This window comes from Sander lucioperca, chromosome 19 (assembly GCF_008315115.2).
Source record: "Sander lucioperca isolate FBNREF2018 chromosome 19, SLUC_FBN_1.2, whole genome shotgun sequence".
Lineage (NCBI taxonomy): Eukaryota > Metazoa > Chordata > Actinopteri > Perciformes > Percidae > Sander > Sander lucioperca.
The window spans coordinates 14,899,775-14,920,168 of NC_050191.1; the positions used below are offsets into that span (position 1 = coordinate 14,899,775).

General features: G+C 45.7%; 3 protein-coding genes across 12 annotated transcripts in view; 1 reads left to right on the forward strand and 2 right to left on the reverse strand.

The window, feature by feature from the left end:
• ankrd6b (ankyrin repeat domain 6b) overlaps positions 1-4,914 on the forward strand; it is a 56,867-nt gene extending 51,953 nt beyond the window's left edge. For 5 of the 9 annotated variants that reach the window (XM_035995673.1, XM_035995674.1, XM_035995672.1 and 2 more), the window contains 3 exons: positions 1,149-1,262; positions 1,820-2,099; positions 2,678-4,914. In XM_035995673.1, the coding sequence (XP_035851566.1) occupies positions 1,149-1,262; positions 1,820-2,099; positions 2,678-3,312 (1,029 nt within the window). In that variant the 3' untranslated portion in view covers positions 3,313-4,914. The remainder of the gene's footprint in view (positions 1-1,148; positions 1,263-1,819; positions 2,100-2,677) is intronic. The other 4 variants (XM_035995676.1, XM_035995677.1, XM_031281373.2 and 1 more) reach the window with 2 other exon arrangements.
• Positions 4,915-4,924: 10 nt separating this feature from the next.
• lyrm2 (LYR motif containing 2) lies at positions 4,925-11,609 on the reverse strand. The gene is made up of 3 exons (XM_031281377.2): positions 11,517-11,609; positions 5,615-5,755; positions 4,925-5,250 (listed from the first exon to the last, which is right to left on the reverse strand). Exons 1-3 carry the CDS (start codon positions 11,559-11,561, stop codon positions 5,170-5,172), a joined length of 267 nt encoding a protein of 88 aa, XP_031137237.1. The 5' UTR covers positions 11,562-11,609; the 3' UTR covers positions 4,925-5,169.
• A 657-nt stretch (positions 11,610-12,266) lies between these two features.
• Positions 12,267-20,394, reverse strand: part of mdn1 (midasin AAA ATPase 1) — a 71,948-nt gene continuing 63,820 nt past the window's right edge. The window contains exons 88-101 of one of the 2 annotated variants that reach the window (XM_035995663.1): positions 18,335-18,651; positions 18,094-18,249; positions 17,738-17,839; positions 17,443-17,641; positions 16,982-17,155; positions 16,742-16,896; positions 16,467-16,556; positions 15,873-15,988; positions 15,473-15,647; positions 15,266-15,339; positions 14,973-15,087; positions 14,571-14,637; positions 13,291-13,433; positions 12,267-13,209 (exon numbers count right to left, since the gene is read on the reverse strand). In XM_035995663.1, coding sequence (XP_035851556.1) covers positions 13,024-13,209; positions 13,291-13,433; positions 14,571-14,637; positions 14,973-15,087; positions 15,266-15,339; positions 15,473-15,647; positions 15,873-15,988; positions 16,467-16,556; positions 16,742-16,896; positions 16,982-17,155; positions 17,443-17,641; positions 17,738-17,839; positions 18,094-18,249; positions 18,335-18,651 — 2,069 coding nt within the window. In that variant the 3' untranslated portion in view covers positions 12,267-13,023. The remainder of the gene's footprint in view (positions 13,210-13,290; positions 13,434-14,570; positions 14,638-14,972; positions 15,088-15,265; positions 15,340-15,472; positions 15,648-15,872; positions 15,989-16,466; positions 16,557-16,741; positions 16,897-16,981; positions 17,156-17,442; positions 17,642-17,737; positions 17,840-18,093; positions 18,250-18,334; positions 18,652-20,394) is intronic. The other variant, XM_035995664.1, reaches the window with a different exon arrangement.

A 20,394-nucleotide genomic window follows, 5' to 3' on the forward strand; every position in this document is an offset into this window, starting at 1 on the left:
CAATACTCCTCACACAGGTGGGTTTAGTACTACAACCAGTACTCCTCACACAGGTGGGTTTAGTACTACAACCAATACTCCTCACACAGGTGGGTTTAATACTACAACCAATACTCCTCACACAGGTGGGTTTAGTACTACAACCAATACTCCTCACACAGGTGGGTTTAGTACTACAACCAATACTCCTCACACAGGTGGGTTTAGTACTACAACCAATACTCCTCACACAGGTGGGTTTAGTACTACAACCAATACTCCTCACACAGGTGGGTTTAATACTACAACCAGTACTCCTCACACAGGTAGGTTTAATACTACAACCAATACTCCTCACACAGGTGGGTTTAGTACTACAACCAATACTCCTCACACAGGTGGGTTTAATACTACAACCAATACTCCTCACACAGGTAGGTTTAATACTACAACCAATACTCCTCACACAGGTGGGTTTAGTACTACAACCAATACTCCTCACACAGGTAGGTTTAATACTACAACCAATACTCCTCACACAGGTAGGTTTAATACTACAACCAATACTCCTCACACAGGTGGGTTTAGTTATGTACAGCACAGGTGGAGTTAGTCATCCACAACTAGCACATTAATCCCAGCAGATGGAGCTACAACCAGTCCAGATCAGGGTTAAACACAAACCTAAACATTAATAAGCAGTGGAAAATAATGTTGTTATCTAAAACTGAATCAAACTAAAATATTCCATAAAAACAAAACTAAAACTACATAATCAGGCCAAACTTAAACATGGACACAAATCATTTCTGTTTAGTTTTTTATAGAAATAGAACAGACTTAACATTGGCACTCCAGCAGATGGCTCTATGCCTACACTTACTTCCTGTCAGACCCTCCTGCAGTGCAGATGTCAGCCAACAGTCCACACGAGTTAGAGTTGAACATGTGAACACCATGGTCATCAATGTCCTGCTGGGCACCAAACTGGGAAAGTCATTCCTCTACAGAGCTGGCTGCATGTTGGAAAGGGACAAACACAAAGGGTTGACAGAGAGCTGGAAGAACACTATTGTCTAAAACAGTTGAATAAAAATGTAACGTATCAAAGAAGAGCCTCCTTGGCTGCTGGCGTGGTTCTGGTTGCACTCATGATGTTTCTCCATCAGATCCGAGCTCTGGATAAGATGACAGTGGAGAGGGTGTCGGCAGAGAGGAGCGAGTGTGTGCAGAGGATCGAGCAGCGGGCCCTGCAGGAGCGGCTGGAGGCAGAGAAGAGACAGGTAACACTAACCCCCCCCCCCTGTAAAAGGTAGCGCCTGTATTGTCAGCGGGCTGAAGTTTGTAGTTTATGTTGTACTTCAGAACTGCTACTGGTATAGCTGCTCCGAGTGAACATTTGGTTGCCAAACATTCTTTAATTAAACAGTATGTGAATAAATGATCCCAAGTGTTAAGACTTGAGCACATAATTTACTTTCAGAAATATCCTGACATAACTGAAGTTGGATGTTTTTCATAACATCCGTACAGAATCAGTTAGGTCAGCACCAAGCCCAGTGGGACGGGCCTGAAGAAATCCCTTAACCTTTTTCGTACATCTAAAGATCATGACTTTACCTTGTGTCAGCAATAGTTACTCTCAATAAATGTAACACAAACCAATATAAACTGTGTGTGTGCCTGTGTGTGTGTGTGTGTGTGTGTGCGTGTGCGTGTGTGCCTGTGTGTGTGTGTGTGTGTGTGCCTGTGTGTGTGTGTGTGTGCCTGTGTGCGCGTGTGTGTGTGTGCCTGTGTGTGTGTGTGTGTGTGTGTGTGTGTGTGTGTGTGTGTCTTTAAGCAGGCGTCCCTAGTCCATGAGCTGAAGAGCTGGTGTCTGTCCAAGCTGCAGAACATGGATCTTGGCTTGAAGGAGGAGCCCGGCAGCAGCAGGCTGCAGCACTGTTCGTCTGTGGCCGAGGGCCTGGATGGAGCCGATCTCACTGTGCTGCCCTCTGGCTCCCAGTGCCCGGAGCTCCACACCAGCCCTGTCCTCCTGTCCTCCAGCCGGGAGCAGCCCAGTGTGGCCGAGGGCGGCTCAGCCAACCACTACTTTGTGGTTCATGTGGAGAGCTCTCCAGGTAACAAACAGCTCCACCATCAGTAAGCAGTTAGCCCTATAGCTCTCAGAAAAGACAAGTAGTTGAAAATAAAAAGCAGGAATTTGCCTCAATTCACTAAATATTTTGATGTAATTTATTAAGTGATGTCATGAACCAGCTCAAATTCACAAAAGAAGGGAGACCACACATAGTTAAAGATAATATTAAAATCAATGTATTTAACCCATATTAAATATTACTATAAAACAGGATAAAACATGTATTTCAGTAGTATCAGTAGTGTCGTGAGTGCATGCGTGAAGGCAAGTTTGTGAAAAACAACAGAACCTAAAAGACAAACCCAACCCAACCATGCTGGCTGTGTGGACAGAGAGATCTGAACTGCTCAGCTCCAGCCCTTAAGTAGAAAGAGAAGGGCAATCAGGAAGAGTGGACTCAGGTGTGGCTCATCTTCCTGCCACACGGCCTCCTAAACAGCTCACAGGGAAAATGGCAAGAGCCACCCACAGAGTGGGAGGGTCGTAATAGTGATTAGGCTTGATAATTAGTTGGTGTGTGCTGAATGTGCTCAGTGAATCTCTTCTGAACTTTACCAGACGGCGATAAGAATCAGAATGCAGCAGCCAGGAGCCCACTGTCATCTGTCCCGGTGGTTCGGCCCAAGGAGCGTCCTGTGCTCTGTGCTGACTCCCAGAGGAAGAAGCAGGACCTGCAGGACGGGGACATGGTGGAGTACGGGGTGAGGGGGGGCAGCAGCCTGTCTCCGGCCGCAGAGCGCCGCTGCAGCAGCAGGACTGAAGCTGGCCTCAGGGACAGGGAGCGAGGCCGGGACAGAGGGAAGCTCCACAAGAAGCATTTCCGGGGTAGGACTAAGTCCAGAGGGGCCACAGGGGCCAAGGGGGCCACAGGGGCTATGGGGGCCACAGAGGCAACAGGGGCCACTGGGGTCACGGGGGCCACAGGGGCCCAAACTCTGGAGGTGTTTGGAGAGCAGCCCAGTGAACCCTCCTTTGCTCAGGAGAAGGACAACATGCACGCTCTGGAGGTGACCCAGTACTTCTTTGAGGCGGTGTCCACGCAGATGGAGCGCTGGTACGAGAGGAAGGTGCAGGAGGCGCGCTGGCAGGCGGAGCAGCGGGCGCAGGCCGACAGAGCCGCTCTCACCCAGAGGATCAGCTACCTGGAGGATGAGCTGCGCATGCTGAGGACTAACAGACACGAGGACTGCTAACACACAGACCATCTGTCAGCACCAGGCTGCATGTGGACATGTGGACACACACTCCGGCAGGAAATACGGCAGCTCTCGTTTGTGTGGAACTCAACCAGTAGATATAAAGCTGTGTGTCAAAAGATTGATCTAATGTGCCATTTAAGATAGATCCACTACATCATGTCACACAGCACACACACACACACGCAGAGTAGAGGCACCAATGATGGTCCTCTCTTCTAACATGAAATTACAGTAAAATGTAATGTTTTTGTGTTACTCTGTTACTTTGGAGGAAACACACCTGCCAAAAACTAGATGAACAGGTGTTGAGAGACAGACACACACACACACACACACACACACACACACACCACGAGCAGAGGACCGTGTGATGTGTGATGGAGGGATTACAGTAGAATAAGCTGTTAGGATCTGCCTGCTGCTTATTTATGAGAATATAGCTGAACTGACACTGTATATAATAACTCCTGAAGGTTTTCCTCTTCAGTTTTTTTTATCAGAATCAGGAAAGTTAGACTTTTACAGTGTTTACATTTATTTTTTATAAATTGATCAAATTTTTAAAAGAAACAAATTAATTAAATTGGCATTTCAAGAAATTTAAAAAGATGTTATTATATATCCTTATCTTGATAAGATGTATCTGTTTGGTATTCTGTTTCTTATATGTCCATCTCACATTAGTCTCCTGCGTTAACATGAACAGTTCTCATTTCATGATCACTTTAATTTAAAGATGCCTTAAATCCTTAAATCCAGGGACACGGAGACTAAAGCAGCATTTAAGATGTCTCCTTTTCCTTCATTTCAGTTAATATTAACAATACATAAAATCCCTATGACATTATTTTGACTACAAAAGGGATGACTTTAGCTGACAATTAAACACTGTAAAAGTGTAGAAGTAATCCATTGGCACTCTCCAGACTTGTTATTTGAAATAACAAGCCTTAACATTTACTGTCATAATAATACACAATATGTCTCCTCACCAGTCCCTGTGGCTGACAGTGTATTAACCCCAGTGTCTTAGTGAGAGGAGTCAAGTGTTTACAGTCCACTGAGGACAGTTAGAGGAGATGCAACCCTCTGCAGACTCTTTCTGTTACTGCACACCAGCAGAGGATCTCTACTACAGTCGACACTAGAGCTGCAACCATTAGGAGATTCAGCAGTTAGTCCATCAAAAGATAATGAATCAGCAAATATTTAGATAATCCAGGAACTATTTCAGTCTTAAAGCAAATCCACGACAACACCTGATTGCAGTTCCTCCAATGTGAGGATTGGCTGCTTCTGTCCCTTTAACATCATTATTCACTTTTGTCTGGAGTTTCACAGAACAACCGATGAATGGATAATGAAATCATGAGTTGCAGCCCGGAACAGTCTCCCTGTGTGCCGAGGCCAGTCCTGATGGAAAACATCACTTCTGTCATGTTGCATTGTTACTGTCTGTCTGATGTAGTGACTGTCTGTCTGATGTAGTGACGGTCTGCTCAACATGTTGCTTGGTTACACATTAATAACTCTGTGGATATGAATAATGCACTGTGTATGATGATGCCAGAAGACATATTTTGTATTAAAAAAAAAGAATCATCTGTGGTTTCATTAGTTTCCCTTTAATATACAATATCATTACATATTATTAACAGCACCAACAGAAGTGTGGCCGAGGGCTCAGTCAGCCTCATGGGTTAATGGGCTCAGTTCCATCAACACATCCTGAAAACGGTGTCCAGCCAAAGCCTGCAGCGCTCACTGACAGCAACACTCCCCTGCACACAGTCTCCACAGGAAGCAGTCCAGACCCCCAGGAAGCAGTCCAGACCCCCCAGCAGCTCCCAGTCACCGGCCGGCCAACGCCAGAGACTTGTGCAGCTCCTCCAGATGGTTGCTTGCTTGTGTGATCATCATACGGATGGCATCCTGCAAGAATAATAAGAGGAAGAAGTGCAGTAATGGATAGAGAAGAGGATGCTGGAAAAACATGGACACCGTCTCTACACATATTCCATCCATAAGTCCACGCGTAGTTTGAGGGAAAAAAGGTAACTCAAGGTTCATGTACTGTTTTTTTCCTGAGCTTTCAATCAATCCCAGTCTTGATTAGTTCTCAGCCAGTCTAGGTTAGGAAAGACAGAACGTGGCATCTTGAGTGACGTAGGAATTATGTTGTCAGCTAAGGTTAGAGATTTTGGCCTGCGCTGCTCCCTGAATCGGCCGCTGCTGGAACACTAGCAGGGTGGCTGTGGAATGCTAACATGCTAACACACTCATGTGATCTGTGTACCTGGTCTGTGGCGTTCTTGTTCCTCTTGAACTCGTCTCTGGCCCAGTCACTGAGGTACTTCCTGTCTGCCTGGTCAGGTACCTTCCGTATGGCCCTCAGCATGTTCCTGTAGATCCCCAACACTCTCTGTCTCTGTAAGAACTGGCACACAATCAGCAGTTAGCACACATCACCTTCATCAGTCATCTGAAATATGGACCAAGAATCAGAATCAGAATCAGAGTTCTTGCCAAGTAGCCCTTCTAAGGAATTTACCCTGGTTGTTGATTGGCTGACACAGATACATGAATAGATAGGTACATACAGCTCAATTAAAGCCAGACTAAAAGGAAGCTCTTCTCCACTAAAGAAGAAGAACTAGGTGATGGGTTAGTGCTGGAGCAGCAGCTGGGCTTGTAGTGAACAGATCTACAGACAGGCTTCAGTCTTAGCACCCCCCACTGGTCAAATATACACCAACCAGCCAAAGAAACACTGGTCATCAACACTGGTCATCAACAGTACTCATCAACACTGGTCATCTACACTGGTCATCAACAGTAGTCATCAACACTGGTCATCTACACTGGTCATCAACACTGGTCATCAACAGTAGTCATCAACACTGGTCATCTACACTGGTCATCAACACTGGTCATCAACACTGGTCATCAACAGTAGTCATCAACACTGGTCATCAACACTGGTCATCTACACTGGTCATCTACACTGGTCATCAACACTGGTCATCTACACTGGTCATCAACACTGGTCATCAACACTGGTCATCAACACTGGTCATCAACAGTAGTCATCTACACTGGTCATCAACACTGGTCATCAACACTGGTCATCTACACTGGTCATCAACACTGGTCATCAACACTGGTCATCTACACTGGTCATCAACACTGGTCATCTACACTGGTCATCAACAGTAGTCATCTACACTGGTCATCTACACTGGTCATCAACACTGGTCATCTACACTGGTCATCAACACTGGTCATCTACACTGGTCATCAACACTGGTCATCTACACTGGTCATCTACACTGGTCATCTACACTGGTCATCAACACTGGTCATCAACACTGGTCATCAACAGTAGTCATCTACACTGGTCATCAACACTGGTCATCAACAGTAGTCATCTACACTGGTCATCAACACTGGTCATCAACACTGGTCATCTACACTGGTCATCAACAGTAGTCATCTACACTGGTCATCTACACTGGTCATCAACACTGGTCATCTACACTGGTCATCAACACTGGTCATCAACACTGGTCATCAACAGTAGTCATCTACACTGGTCATCAACACTGGTCATCAACACTGGTCATCAACACTGGTCATCAACAGTAGTCATCTACACTGGTCATCAACACTGGTCATCAACACTGGTCATCTACACTGGTCATCAACACTGGTCATCAACACTGGTCATCTACACTGGTCATCAACACTGGTCATCTACACTGGTCATCAACAGTAGTCATCTACACTGGTCATCAACACTGGTCATCAACACTGGTCATCTACACTGGTCATCAACACTGGTCATCTACACTGGTCATCTACACTGGTCATCTACACTGGTCATCAACACTGGTCATCAACACTGGTCATCAACAGTAGTCATCTACACTGGTCATCAACACTGGTCATCAACAGTAGTCATCTACACTGGTCATCAACACTGGTCATCAACACTGGTCATCAACACTGGTCATCTACACTGGTCATCTACACTGGTCATCAACACTGGTCATCTACACTGGTCATCAACACTGGTCATCTACACTGGTCATCTACACTGGTCATCTACACTGGTCATCAACACTGGTCATCAACACTGGTCATCTACACTGGTCATCAACACTGGTCATCAACAGTAGTCATCAACACTGGTCATCAACACTGGTCATCTACACTGGTCATCAACACTGGTCATCAACACTGGTCATCTACACTGGTCATCAACACTGGTCATCTACACTGGTCATCAACACTGGTCATCTACACTGGTCATCAACAGTAGTCATCTACACTGGTCATCAACACTGGTCATCAACACTGGTCATCTACACTGGTCATCAACACTGGTCATCTACACTGGTCATCTACACTGGTCATCAACACTGGTCATCTACACTGGTCATCAACACTGGTCATCAACACTGGTCATCAACACTGGTCATCAACAGTAGTCATCTACACTGGTCATCAACACTGGTCATCAACAGTAGTCATCTACACTGGTCATCAACACTGGTCATCAACACTGGTCATCAACACTGGTCATCTACACTGGTCATCAACACTGGTCATCTACACTGGTCATCAACACAGGTCATCAACAGTAGTCATCTACACTGGTCATCAACACTGGTCATCAACACTGGTCATCTACACTGGTCATCTACACTGGTCATCTACACTGGTCATCAACACAGGTCATCAACACTGGTCATCAACACTGGTCATCAACAGTAGTCATCAACACTGGTCATCTACACTGGTCATCAACAGTAGTCATCAACACTGGTCATCTACACTGGTCATCAACAGTAGTCATCAACACTGGTCATCTACACTGGTCATCAACACTGGTCATCAACACTGGTCATCAACACTGGTCATCTCTGCCCTGCAAAGGCAAAAGACCTTAACTCACTAGAGTGTGAAACTGACAAAAATGACTTCAAAGTTTCTGTTTTGTCCAGACAAAAGTATTATAGGTAGGACTCCCAAAATTTGACAACTAGTTGCTATAATGAAGAAATGTTTGTATGCAAAAAATCATGATCTCAAAATTGACCTTTGACCCTTGTTTGGCAGTTACTGTACTCTGCCTTTGTATCATGTTCCAAAAACAAGGAGTCGTGCAAAGGCAAAAGGCAATAACTGACATATAATCAATATTTGCTTGCTGTTCACCATACTTCCATCCATTATAAGAACACCTAACCAAGGTCTAGTCATCATGGTATTAGTTTTAAATGATATAGAAGACCTTTGGTTGTTCCTATTTAGTGCTATAATGATCAGGATAATGCGGCAACACTAACACAGTTAAACAATAAGACAGATAAGTTACTTTGCAGTACATTATACAATATGAATAAATACAAGAAATATTTTCTCAATAAAGATAATTTAATTATAATTGAATACTAAGGTATATTTATTGTTTAACAATAAATATATTATGTTTAACACTTTTGCAAGGCACTGTATCCTTGTCATATTCTCATTAGGGGCTGAGCCCCCCTAAAGGTCTGGTCCTAGAACCGCCCCTGGTTAAGGGTTAAGGGCCACCAAACTGCTCACGATGCACAGTCAACAAACTGGACTTGGATTACTACTTTTTAACTCTGAGATAACATAGACAGAGTTGACCGACCATTTAGGTTAGCCTACTTTGTACGGACGTTAGCGATAACTAGCTTAGTGCTATTATGGATTTGTGTAAGAGCTGACATGAACACCTGCAAGAAGGAAATATGGTTCAAACACGTATGGATTGTTGTGGATACAGCAGATGACGTGCATTGCTATGGATTATATCTTCCATGGATTATATCGGATTGCATGGAAAGGTAGGATGCCTGTGTATTTAATAATTGGTTTTCGGCGTCTGATGTGAGGCTCCGCCAAGTGAGGAGGTGTGTCAGCATCACCGTTAGCGCTACGTGACACAGATTAAATTTAGCTAGCTCCGGGCTGTCACTGACGTTGACAGATCTGAACCATCGCCACTTTATTTCAAAGATGTGTCGTGTGTATGTTACGTGGTTTGGTGACAATTATAAGGGGCAAACTTTGACAGTATGACAAAGCCAGAGTACAGGAACATCACGGCGGAACAGTAACATCTCTCTTGAAGCCTGGCTAAACAAAGTCAGAACACCGTAACTCAACTTCAGCGTGCCGGAACAAAGGCAAAGAGCCTTAACAGCTGTTACGGCGTTCTGCTGTGGTTTCTCGTAGCGTTTTGGATGTTACGGTTGTCATAGCCCTTTATTTTCTCGTTAAAACAATCAAATTGACTCACGATATTTATTCACATGATAAAGGAGGTCTCAAATAACCCCAAAATGACAGCAACTAATTTTGGACCAAACATGATGTTACAGCATTTTGCCTTTGTAGGGCAGATCTACACTGGTCATCTACACTGGTCATCAACACTGGTCATCAACAGTAGTCATCAACACTGGTCATCAACAGTAGTCATCAACAGTAGTCATCAACACTGGTCATCAACAGTAGTCATCAACACTGGTCATCAACACTGGTCATCAACAGTAGTCATCTACACTGGTCATCAACACTGGTCATCAACAGTAGTCATCTACACTGGTCATCAACACTGGTCATCTACACTGGTCATCTACACTGGTCATCAACAGTAGTCATCTACACTGGTCATCAACACTGGTCATCAACACTGGTCATCTACAGTAGTCATCAACACTGGTCATCAACACTGGTCATCTACAGTAGTCATCAACACAGGTCATCTACACTGGTCATCAACACTGGTCATCAACACTGGTCATCAACACTGGTCATCTACACTGGTCATCTACACTGGTCATCAACACTGGTCATCAACACTGGTCATCTACACTGGTCATCAACAGTAGTCATCTACACTGGTCATCAACACTGGTCATCAACACTGGTCATCAACACTGGTCATCTACAGTAGTCATCAACACAGGTCATCAACACTGGTCATCAACACTGGTCATCAACAGTAGTCATCAACACTGGTCATCAACACTGGTCATCAACACTGGTCATCAACAGTAGTCATCAACACTGGTCATCAACACTGGTCATCAACAGTAGTCATCTACACTGGTCATCAACACTGGTCATCAACACTGGTCATCTACACTGGTCATCAACAGTAGTCATCTACACTGGTCATCAACACTGGTCATCAACACTGGTCATCTACACTGGTCATCAACAGTAGTCATCTACACTGGTCATCAACACTGGTCATCTACACTGGTCATCTACAGTAGTCATCAACACAGGTCATCAACACTGGTCATCAACACTGGTCATCAACAGTAGTCATCAACACTGGTCATCAACACTGGTCATCAACACAGGTCATCAACACTGGTCATCAACACTGGTCATCAACAGTAGTCATCAACACTGGTCATCAACACTGGTCATCAACAGTAGTCATCAACACTGGTCATCAACAGTAGTCATCAACACTGGTCATCAACACTGGTCATCAACAGTAGTCATCAACACTGGTCATCAACAGTAGTCATCAACACTGGTCATCTACACTGGTCATCAACACTGGTCATCTACAGTAGTCATCAACACTGGTCATCAACAGTAGTCATCAACACTGGTCATCTACTGAGCGGCTGGTAAGACTTGAACATTCACTGGCCATTAGGCTGGGGGAGGACGGACCCTGCTCACAGACCTTACAGAGAACTCTGACCTGTGTCTCAGACTAACGCCCTACTCGCCCTCTGATTGGCTAGTACTCGCTGCCTGCTCTGGTTGGGTTGGTCAGGTTTAGGCAAGAGGAGTGGGATTGGTTATGGTTAGGGTAAGAATGTCAGGGCGAGCCAATCAGGGATGAGTTCTCTAATGAATATTCATGAGTCTTCCTCTACCACCCTGTAAACAGACAGACTGGCTGCTACATGCTAACACTGCTAAGCCATGCTAACAGCGAGAAGAGGCTGGGCCGATCTGAGGTTCACATGACGTGATGAAGAAGAGCTGCAGGCAGCCACGCTCAGCTGATCCCTGTATGACATCTGATTTACAGTTACGTCACAGAGCTGCACATGAACTAAGTCTTTGTTGAAACGAGGCCAGAGGGACACACAGACAGTATATAAGGGGACACAGCTCGACCTTACCTGTTTCAGAGAAAGCGCTGCAGACGGCAACCTTGAAGCGGCCATCTCTGACAAACCGGATGTTGTGATCACGTGACTACCGCCTTCTTCCGTATGTGTCTCCCTCTGGTGGAGGGAGGCAGTCATGAGGACTAGACTGAGGCCATAGGGCTGAGGCTGAGGCACCAGACAGTGAAACATCTACTGATGGATTCCCAGAAGAAAGACAAAGACGGAACAACCTATTCCTACACAGAGCCAACCTGGGACTATACAAGCTGTCCTAGAATTCATCAAGGCAACCAGATTATTCCTAAGGAAATAGGATACTAAATGGGAATATATTTTTGCCCTGTGTGAGGCAGCACTGTGCCGTGAAGGTGTCTAGACTGCTGGAAATGAAAAGAAGAAGGTTGTGGTGGAGAGAGGACAGACAGAAGAGCTCTCTGTCAGAGCTGCACACTGGATTCAGGAGGCCTGGCACGGTGCACGCTGGCTCCCGTAGTCATCACGAATGCTTTGGTTCCACCTGCTGTCCCTCCATCTGACCCACGTCTTCCATGGAAGAATAGCAGGGACGTACGTCTAACACTAGCACCTGGCCCTTGAGAATGAAAAGAGAATGTTTTCCCTGAGTAGATAAGACCCACTGCTGCTCAATGCTGACTCTCCACACCTGTAATCTGTATATTCATACGTGTATACTGAAATGTGTAAATGATTCAACACAGAATAGTTGAAGGATGTCAATAAGCAGAGGCCCAGACAGAGCAGCCTTGTAAACAGTTTATTGTGTGGATCATTCACTTCATGGTTTAACAGATGGGTGCGATGAAGAAACAACGTCTGCTGACATGTCAGTCCACGTTACAAAACACACATTTCATCAACAGCTACTCCTAAAGGACACAGTGCTGAGCTCGGAGCACAGCAGACAGCAGACGGCCTTCATCAGAGCTGGAGTCAGTCTGGAGACTCTGACTGTAGAACTCCTGACGGAGCTGGGACCCTTCACCCCCACAGCTGACTCAGGTGTGTTCTCCTCTCCAGAGGCCCATTCCTTTGGATGTCCCGCCAACATGCTACAGTTAGCCATGAAGCCTCTGTCAGCTCTGCACATCTGTCGCTGTGTTCACATGGAACATGGATGATTTGATGACTTTCATAACACTGACTAAAACATCCACAAAAAGGATTTCAGGTCTATGGTACGAGGAGGACAGAGGTATTTACTGACTCTTCACTGAGGTGGTTCACACTAAAACGGGGTCATCATGACATCTCAGACGTGCAAGTTAAAGCAATCCTCATTACATTACAAAAGAAACTGAGAATTCCCCTGATAACGAAGACCAACAGTAAAGGTTGCTATCAAACTCTACTAAAATCTACAGTAAAAATAAGAAAATAAAGGCACATGTACATCCGTCTGTTTGATGAGTCCTTTGTTGCGTTGTGGCGGGCAGCAGAGTGGCGTTGTGCAGTTGCTTGCTGCCCACTTCCCCCTCCTCCCTTCCTGTGAGAGCGTCTACTGGTCGGCCGCCGTGACCAGTTCAAACCACTGTCTGAGCGCGTCGCTCAGCGTCTCCGGCAGGGCGTTGACATCTCGCAGGATGACATAGAAGGGGAACGGGAACTCGTCCATGTAGGAGCGGATCTCTGGCATTTCTCCCGGCCCTTTGAATATGGGCACCTTGATGTCCAGGATGGAGTCCTGCGGTGCAGCGCCGGGGTTAGTTACACTTTGGGTCTGCACGTTTACAACATCAAAAAGTTAAAATTCTTCTTCACTTACCCGTGAGTTGGGGTTGTCAAGCACCACGAAGGTGATGAAGACATTTGCGCTGCGTGCCGCCCGCACTGCTGCCATCACCCGCTCCTTCCCCTCCAGGAACAAGCCCCGGCCGTCAGACACCACGACCAGCAGCTGGGCCGTCTCTGTGGGGGGAGGGCAGAGGTCACACAGGAATATATATATATATATATATACACATACATACATAGCTTGATGAGATTGACACAGCTGTATAGGTTACAACTCGTAAATCGACATACTTCTTCGATCAGCGCTAAAAACAAACTGCTGCTAGCAATGTATCCACTGAAAGTCACCTCGGCAGGACGGATATGTCACTCGACTGATTTTTGCTGCAGGAATGGATTGGACCAAGGTGAAAACACATCTGACATTTTATCACCTTTTAAAGTTCACACACACACACACACACACACACACACACACAGAGCAACATTAGCATTCATTTGGACTTGTGTTTGTGTCCACCTGATCAATTAAGTCCAATGTTCACTCTTCTTTTTGGTGCTGTAGAGACTACAGTACCCATAATGTACCCACCATTGTTTTAAATCTCCTAGCAGCAACTACATATCATGTATATTTACTTAACCCAACTTCTTGCCTTTAATTGTGCAGAACGTTAGGGTCAGTGTGTGTACTGGGTCTGGCACTGCTGATCCAGTAGTGCACTCAGAAGAGAAGGAGGGGGTTTGTTTTGTCCTCCGAGCACCTGGCTCAGATGCTGGACCGTCCCTGTGTCTTGGTGTCACACTGAAGGCTGTCTGCGTCATATCAGATCCAGTCTGGGACTCAGAGACACACAGGTCAAGCAGGAAGCACTTCATCAGCCCACTAGATATTTGAAATGGAAGCTGCTCTCTTAAAGCTTAGGCCTGGTTATTGATCATCAATACCTTTTAAACACTGACCAAAATGTTTCTGTTAATGCTTTGATGTCTGAACCAAAGCAACAATATGATGCATCTGAGTCAGAAATGGGTTTCTACTGGGCAAAGTGAGGTATCAAACAGGATCTGAAGGGGAATTGGTACCTAAATGTTACCTAAATTATTTAAGCACACTTAATCAAAAATATAAAGCTAATGGAACCATCTGTTGAGTCAAAGCAGAGGTTTACCAGCTCAGTGTAACACTGTCCCACTATGGACCCTATTCAAGCTGTACTGGCCAACAGCCCTTTGATTAGCCAGTTCCACAGCAAAGTGAACAGCACATGATTATTGGCTGGCTGTGAAATTTGCAGTAGGAGTCATTACCTGAGTTTAGAGATCCAGGAATCTGCTGTCGTGCTGCTAGAAACATCTGTGTTGAGGTGTCCAAAAACTACAGAGAGGCATAAAGAGAGAGAGAGAGAGTCAGTGTGACAGGAGGTCACATGATCAGCCACATCATACAGGATGTAAAAACCACAAGCTCCATGGGAAATCGAGTACAATAACAGCAAAGGGAAACAATGTTTAACGAGAATATGTTTTCAATGCGACAAGTTTGACGTTGCATTCAGAACTGTGGATTGCCTTCCTGTTGTTTTTCATTCATTGTGTGCAGCATCACTATCAAAATTAAACATACTGTATCTGTTATACATAACCACTTTGTATTATTATATAGTTAATATGAAGCACAGTGGATTGAGGAGCAGTACACAAAGTACCCACCTGTGCTATCCGGGTCTTCTTCTGTTGGAACTGACAGAGTCGGAGGATCCGAGCCCCGGACTCATCGTTGAACTGCTGCTGGAAGGGGTGCAGCAGCTGCACCTGCTCGCCAAAACTAGACACACAAGCATGTGTTAGCTTCACATGAAATACATGTACACATAGTATGATGTCACAAAAATGACAACTCTGTTTGTTTGAGTTTCTTGTTTTCTGTTTGTAACGTGGCTCCATCATTTCATGTGTTCCTCTGTCTGTTTTTACTGTTTGACTGTGTCCATGCATAAGCTCACCTGCACACCGACACCTGGCCCACCTCCAGCAGGGTGAGAGCGTTGATGATCACTGAGAGGGATTCAAATGCCAGCTGCACGCACGCGCACACACACACACACACACACACACACACACACATACACACACACAAAATAATTAATAACTGATGATTATTTGCTCTGGACATGTTCAGGGAGCTGGAGCAGCATCAAGGGCTCCCTCACCTGTTTGGAGTGGTTGTCCACCATGCTGGAGGAGTCGTCCACAGCCAGACAGATCTGGTACTCTCTCTTGCTGGGCTTGGTCCTCCTCAGCCAGATCTTGTCTTTGCGGAACTGACTGGCGATGTAGGGAATCACCTTCCTCATGTTCAGACGCTTCCCTGTGCGGTAGTCCCCTCTGTGGAGCAGCAGCACATCACACACACACTCAACTACACTGTGTCTCTGCGGAAACAGCGGCAGGCGGCACTGGCAAACAATGTGTCATCACAGAAGACACAATCAGGAGAAGACAAGTAAGACCAGTCAACCTGGTGACCACGAGGCTCAGTGGAACAATAGATGTGATCATTTAAAACGTCCATTATAAGAGGTATGAAGGGAGGGGTGTGTTGGTCCTCACTTGAGTTTGGCAGCCTGTGTGGGCTCCAGGATGAGGCGGAGCTGCTCACACAGCTGCTGGGACAGAGCCGAGGTCAGAGTCTGGTACTGGTGCCACATGGAGGCTGCTGCACTCTCCTGAACACAGACAACAACACATCAGTCACAGGGTGCACCTATATGTCACGTTTTACTACATTGATCTTTTATCAAATCCTCTTTTTCAAATCTCTCTGCAGACTAAAGGGATCACTGAGAACTGTTAGAGGTGACTCTTCAAGACATGTCTCAGTCCTTTCCCCTTATGGGGTTCACCACTTATTTCAATTTAGTTACTAGTAGTTTAGTTTACTTTGTAGAAGATCCCCCTCTCCTTTTTTATATATAGTGCTCACATGGTTTCCAGATTTTCTCTTCTCTTTCTCTTTTTTAATATATAGTTTAATCTCTCCATGGACATACATTGTGCCATATTCTTGATCCAAGCACCAATTGTAGGTGCCTCCATTTTCTTAGCTATAGTCCTTTTTGCCTGTGGTATGCTCATTGATATGTTTAACGTTGTATATGAGCCATTATAACTCAATGTTATCTGGAAACGGTGGGTCAGCCTCACCTCCTCCTGAGTTCCTGGAGCCAGGTTGTGCCAGGCCTCCAGCTGCAGCTCCATCTCCCTCCTCAGCTCCTCGGGATCTCTCTCTGCTTTCTACACACAACACAGACACACAGACACACACACAGACACAGACACAGACACAGACACACACACACACACACAGACACAGAGACACAGACACAGACACAGACAGACACACAGACACACACAGCTCTGAGTCTGCCTTTGTTAAACCACACAAGAAAGAAAGAAAGAAAGAAAGAGTAGTTCTGTACCTGCATGGTGTCCAACAGCAGCTCAGGAACTGTGTGAATGGTGGATTCTGTGCGTCTGTCTGCTAGCTCTTCTTCTCTGGGCTTTAGTCGGTCCTTCCACCTCTCCTCCTCCTCCTCCCCCTGCCTCTGCACCTCCATCTCCCCACTGTCTACACCTGCACAACAACAAGGGGAGGGGGTGATGTCACTAGGAACTCGGTGGATCTGTAGTCTAGGTGTGAGAGAATGGGAGTGTGTCACCTGTGTGGGAGGCCTTGGCAGTGTCCAGCTGCTCAGGCTTCAGCTCCTGCACCTCAGCTGCCTGCAGCTCCTCTTCCTGCTTCTCCATTTCCATGGCAACGTCCTCATCATTCTGATCTTCCTCCTGGTCCTGATGAGGCCCTGCTGCTTTCTGCTGGTCTGCACTGGCAACATCTGGAAACAGCAGCATATGACCCATGTATCCAATTGAACCTGATCACATGGTGTACAGCTGTTCCTGAGTGTATGCAGTGGGATTACTGACATCACATGTTGTACAGCTGTTCCTGAGTGTATGCAGTGGGATTACTGACATCACATGTTGTACAGCTGTTCCTGAGTGTATGCAGTGGGATTACTGACATCACATGTTGTACAGCTGTTCCTGAGTGTATGCAGTGGGATTACTGACATCACATGTTGTACAGCTGTTCCTGAGTGTATGCAGTGGGATTACTGACCGTATGTCTGCGTGTCGTAGGCCGTCTCTCCCTGCCTGATGTGTTCGTACAGGTCGGACTCCTGCTGGGCGTCGCTCTGGCTGCCGTCCTCAGAGTGATCCTTCCTGCTCTCCACCGTACGCAGACGCTTATTCACTCGCTCGTTGTAGTCGCCTGTGGAGCGCTCGTTGTCCGCCTGACCAGGTTTCCTCTTGAAGCTCTGGAGCAGCACAGAAAATGAAAAGATGAGACGGGTTGAAGAACAAAGGGAGGTAGAAGTGGAGATCCATCAGAATCCAGATGTTCCTGGGCGTACCTGAGTCTTGTTCTGCGTCTGTGTCTGTGAAGCCATTCTTGCTGTCAGCTTTGACTGGTGGCCCTCTGATTGGCTGGCATCAGCGGCTCCGCTCCCCTGCTCCTAACAAAGCAGAAAGATTTCAGACTTTATCTCCTTTAGGGGACGCTTTGAGTGACGGACTAAATACACTTTCAACTAGAAGGGGCATACCTTTGCCAGGGCATGTCCTCACAATGCAGACAACTGAATTTCAAATCTTGTATTTTTTTTACCAAAGACATATTTCTTTGACTACTACTTTTTAATAAACCCTTATTTCAATCCAAGCTCAATAAGTGGCTTGACCCCCCCCCCCATCCTGCGGTGCAGTGTACCTCTTTAGCCTGGTCTCTCTCGGCCGCCTCTCCTGCCAGCTCCACAGCTGTATCACTCTGAAGGCTCTGCTCTCCAGTCTGGCCCGCCGTGTCGTGCTCCTTCCTCTCAGCTGACTCCGGCTGCTCCTCTTCCTCACCTCCTCCCTCCTCCTCCTCCTGTAGGCATCAACAGTCCCAACAGTGACTCAAGTGTTCATCACACGGAGCATAGCACAGTACAGCAGCACTGTGACATACGCACCTTTGGGTTGTGTCCTTTGTCATTGGGAATAGTCAGATCTTCGTCTCTTCCTGCCTCCTGTCCTCTCTCCTCCTCCTTCTCCTCTTCATCTTTCTCGGCAGACTCCTCGTCTCCCTCGGCTTTCTCTCCTCCCTCCTCTCCCTCCCCACCACCCTCCTCTTCAGTCCTGGGCTCCTGGCCGCTCTCCTCTCCTGGCTGCTCCGTCTGCTCCTCCTCCATCTTTTCTGCTCCCTCCTCCTCCTCGCCTCCATCCTTCTGTCCATCCTCCTTCTCGTCCAGGGCTGTGCCTTTCTCATCAATGTCCAACGGATTCTCCTCTGCAGAGGGAAAGGCAACAAGCGTTCACTAAGTGGAGTTAACAAACGCTGTGTCATGCCTTCATTTCAACAAGCGAATGTGGTTCACAGAGTTAAAAGGGACTACACGGCATTTTTAAATATGATATAACTACCAAAAACACATGAGACTAGGCCTGCCCGATTAATCGTTATTAAATCGCGATCTCGATTCACCCTGTCCACGATTTAATTTTTAAATAACTTCGATTTTTTTTGTTGATTTAATTTATATATATATATATATATATATATATATATTTTTTTTTTAAATGACTTTGATTCTCATTTAATTTTACGAGTCGACTGCATCACAAATGCTACTACTGTCTTCTGTGAGTTTTAAACAGACTGTATAAAATAGGTTTTAAAGCGCTGCAGTGCTCTCCCTTCTCTTCACTGAAGCCTCTGTGTTTACAGGCTCATGGTGATGATCAATGAGCTCTAGGTGCCAAAAAATACATCTATGTTTGGTACTGCCAATTTGTTTGGTTTTGTCATGGTCCATGTGTGCAGTAAACATTACACTTCATGAGAAACAAATCGTGGCAGAAAATAGTGATATGAATTCTAAGCTAAAAAATCATGATTCATATTTTTCCCCGAATCGTGCAGGCCTACATGAGACCATGGTCTACACCAGGGGTTCTCAACCTTTTCGAGTTGCGACCCTCAGAATAATGAGGTTGGTGTTTCGACAACGAGAGAAAGAGAGCTGCAAACTGTTTCTAAATGCCTCCCCCTGCTCATTTTGAGTGCTTTTTTTAAATACTCTAATTAATACACATAAACAAATAATGTTTTGCTTTAATGACAGTTTAGTTTTAGCAGCTAGCACCCAGCCTTGTCCAGGTGCCCCAGGCCCAGTGGATTTTTGACCCCTTTCTGTCCCAGGACCTCCTGATTCAAATTAAGCTCTGAATAGAACACATGAAATGTACCAAACTCACACAGTAATGTAAAAACAATTCCCCAGTCTAGAATATGTTATTTCACCCCCCCCCAAACCATCTGGCGACCCCCCCTTGGGGGCAGCCTCTGTCTGTAACGGTTAGGGTCAATGCTAAAGCGTCTAAAGATGACACACAAGTGGTGTGCTGCTCCTAGAGCGAAAAACAACAACAAACTTCAGATAACCCTTGTTACACCCTCTGGTGACAGCTTCTCAAACGTCGGCATGTGCTGCTTTTCTTTGATTTATGTGACAGTAAAGACTTTTGAAGACATCACTTTGGGCAAGACGGCTGATTGATAAAAAGAAATAATGAAAAATAAATGTCACAAAAAAGGATGTCGCTACACTTTTTCATTATGGGAAGTAATATTCCTATTGCCGTCACCTGTGGTGACAGATCATGCCCAGGATCAGAGGGATTACTAGTGCTGAAATGATTAACATTAGTTGATCAACAGAAATTTAATTGAGTGCAATTCTGATAATTGATCAATAAAGAAGAAAAGAAACCTGTTGGTTGTCTGGTTCTAAGGAAGATGAAGTGACAACTAACACCTAAATGTATCCAGGTTAACAAATATGAATCCTATTAAACAGAATAATGAGTAGTGACAATAACCAAGCTGCAACAGAATAAAATGCACAGTGCAGGCCACTCCTCTTGTAAACGGTCTCATCTGGTTCTGTCTAAACAGAAATGTTCTTCCCCTTCCCTCCCTCCAAACTGCTGCCAGCGTGTGCCAAGTCACAGTCCTGACTCGACTGCACCG

What these genes read in the sequence shown, in the direction of transcription:
- lyrm2 (XM_031281377.2), bottom strand. Translation starts at nt 11,561, where the DNA reads ATGGCCGCTTCAAGGTTGCCGTCTGCAGCGCTTTCTCTGAAACAG. An exon ending in CAGCGCTTTCTCTGAAACAG is followed by an intron (nt 5,756 to 11,516) that starts GTAAGGTCGAGC and finishes ATTGTGTGCCAG; the next exon opens with TTCTTACAGAGACAGAGAGT. An exon ending in ACAAGAACGCCACAGACCAG is followed by an intron (nt 5,251 to 5,614) that starts GTACACAGATCA and finishes TTATTCTTGCAG; the next exon opens with GATGCCATCCGTATGATGAT.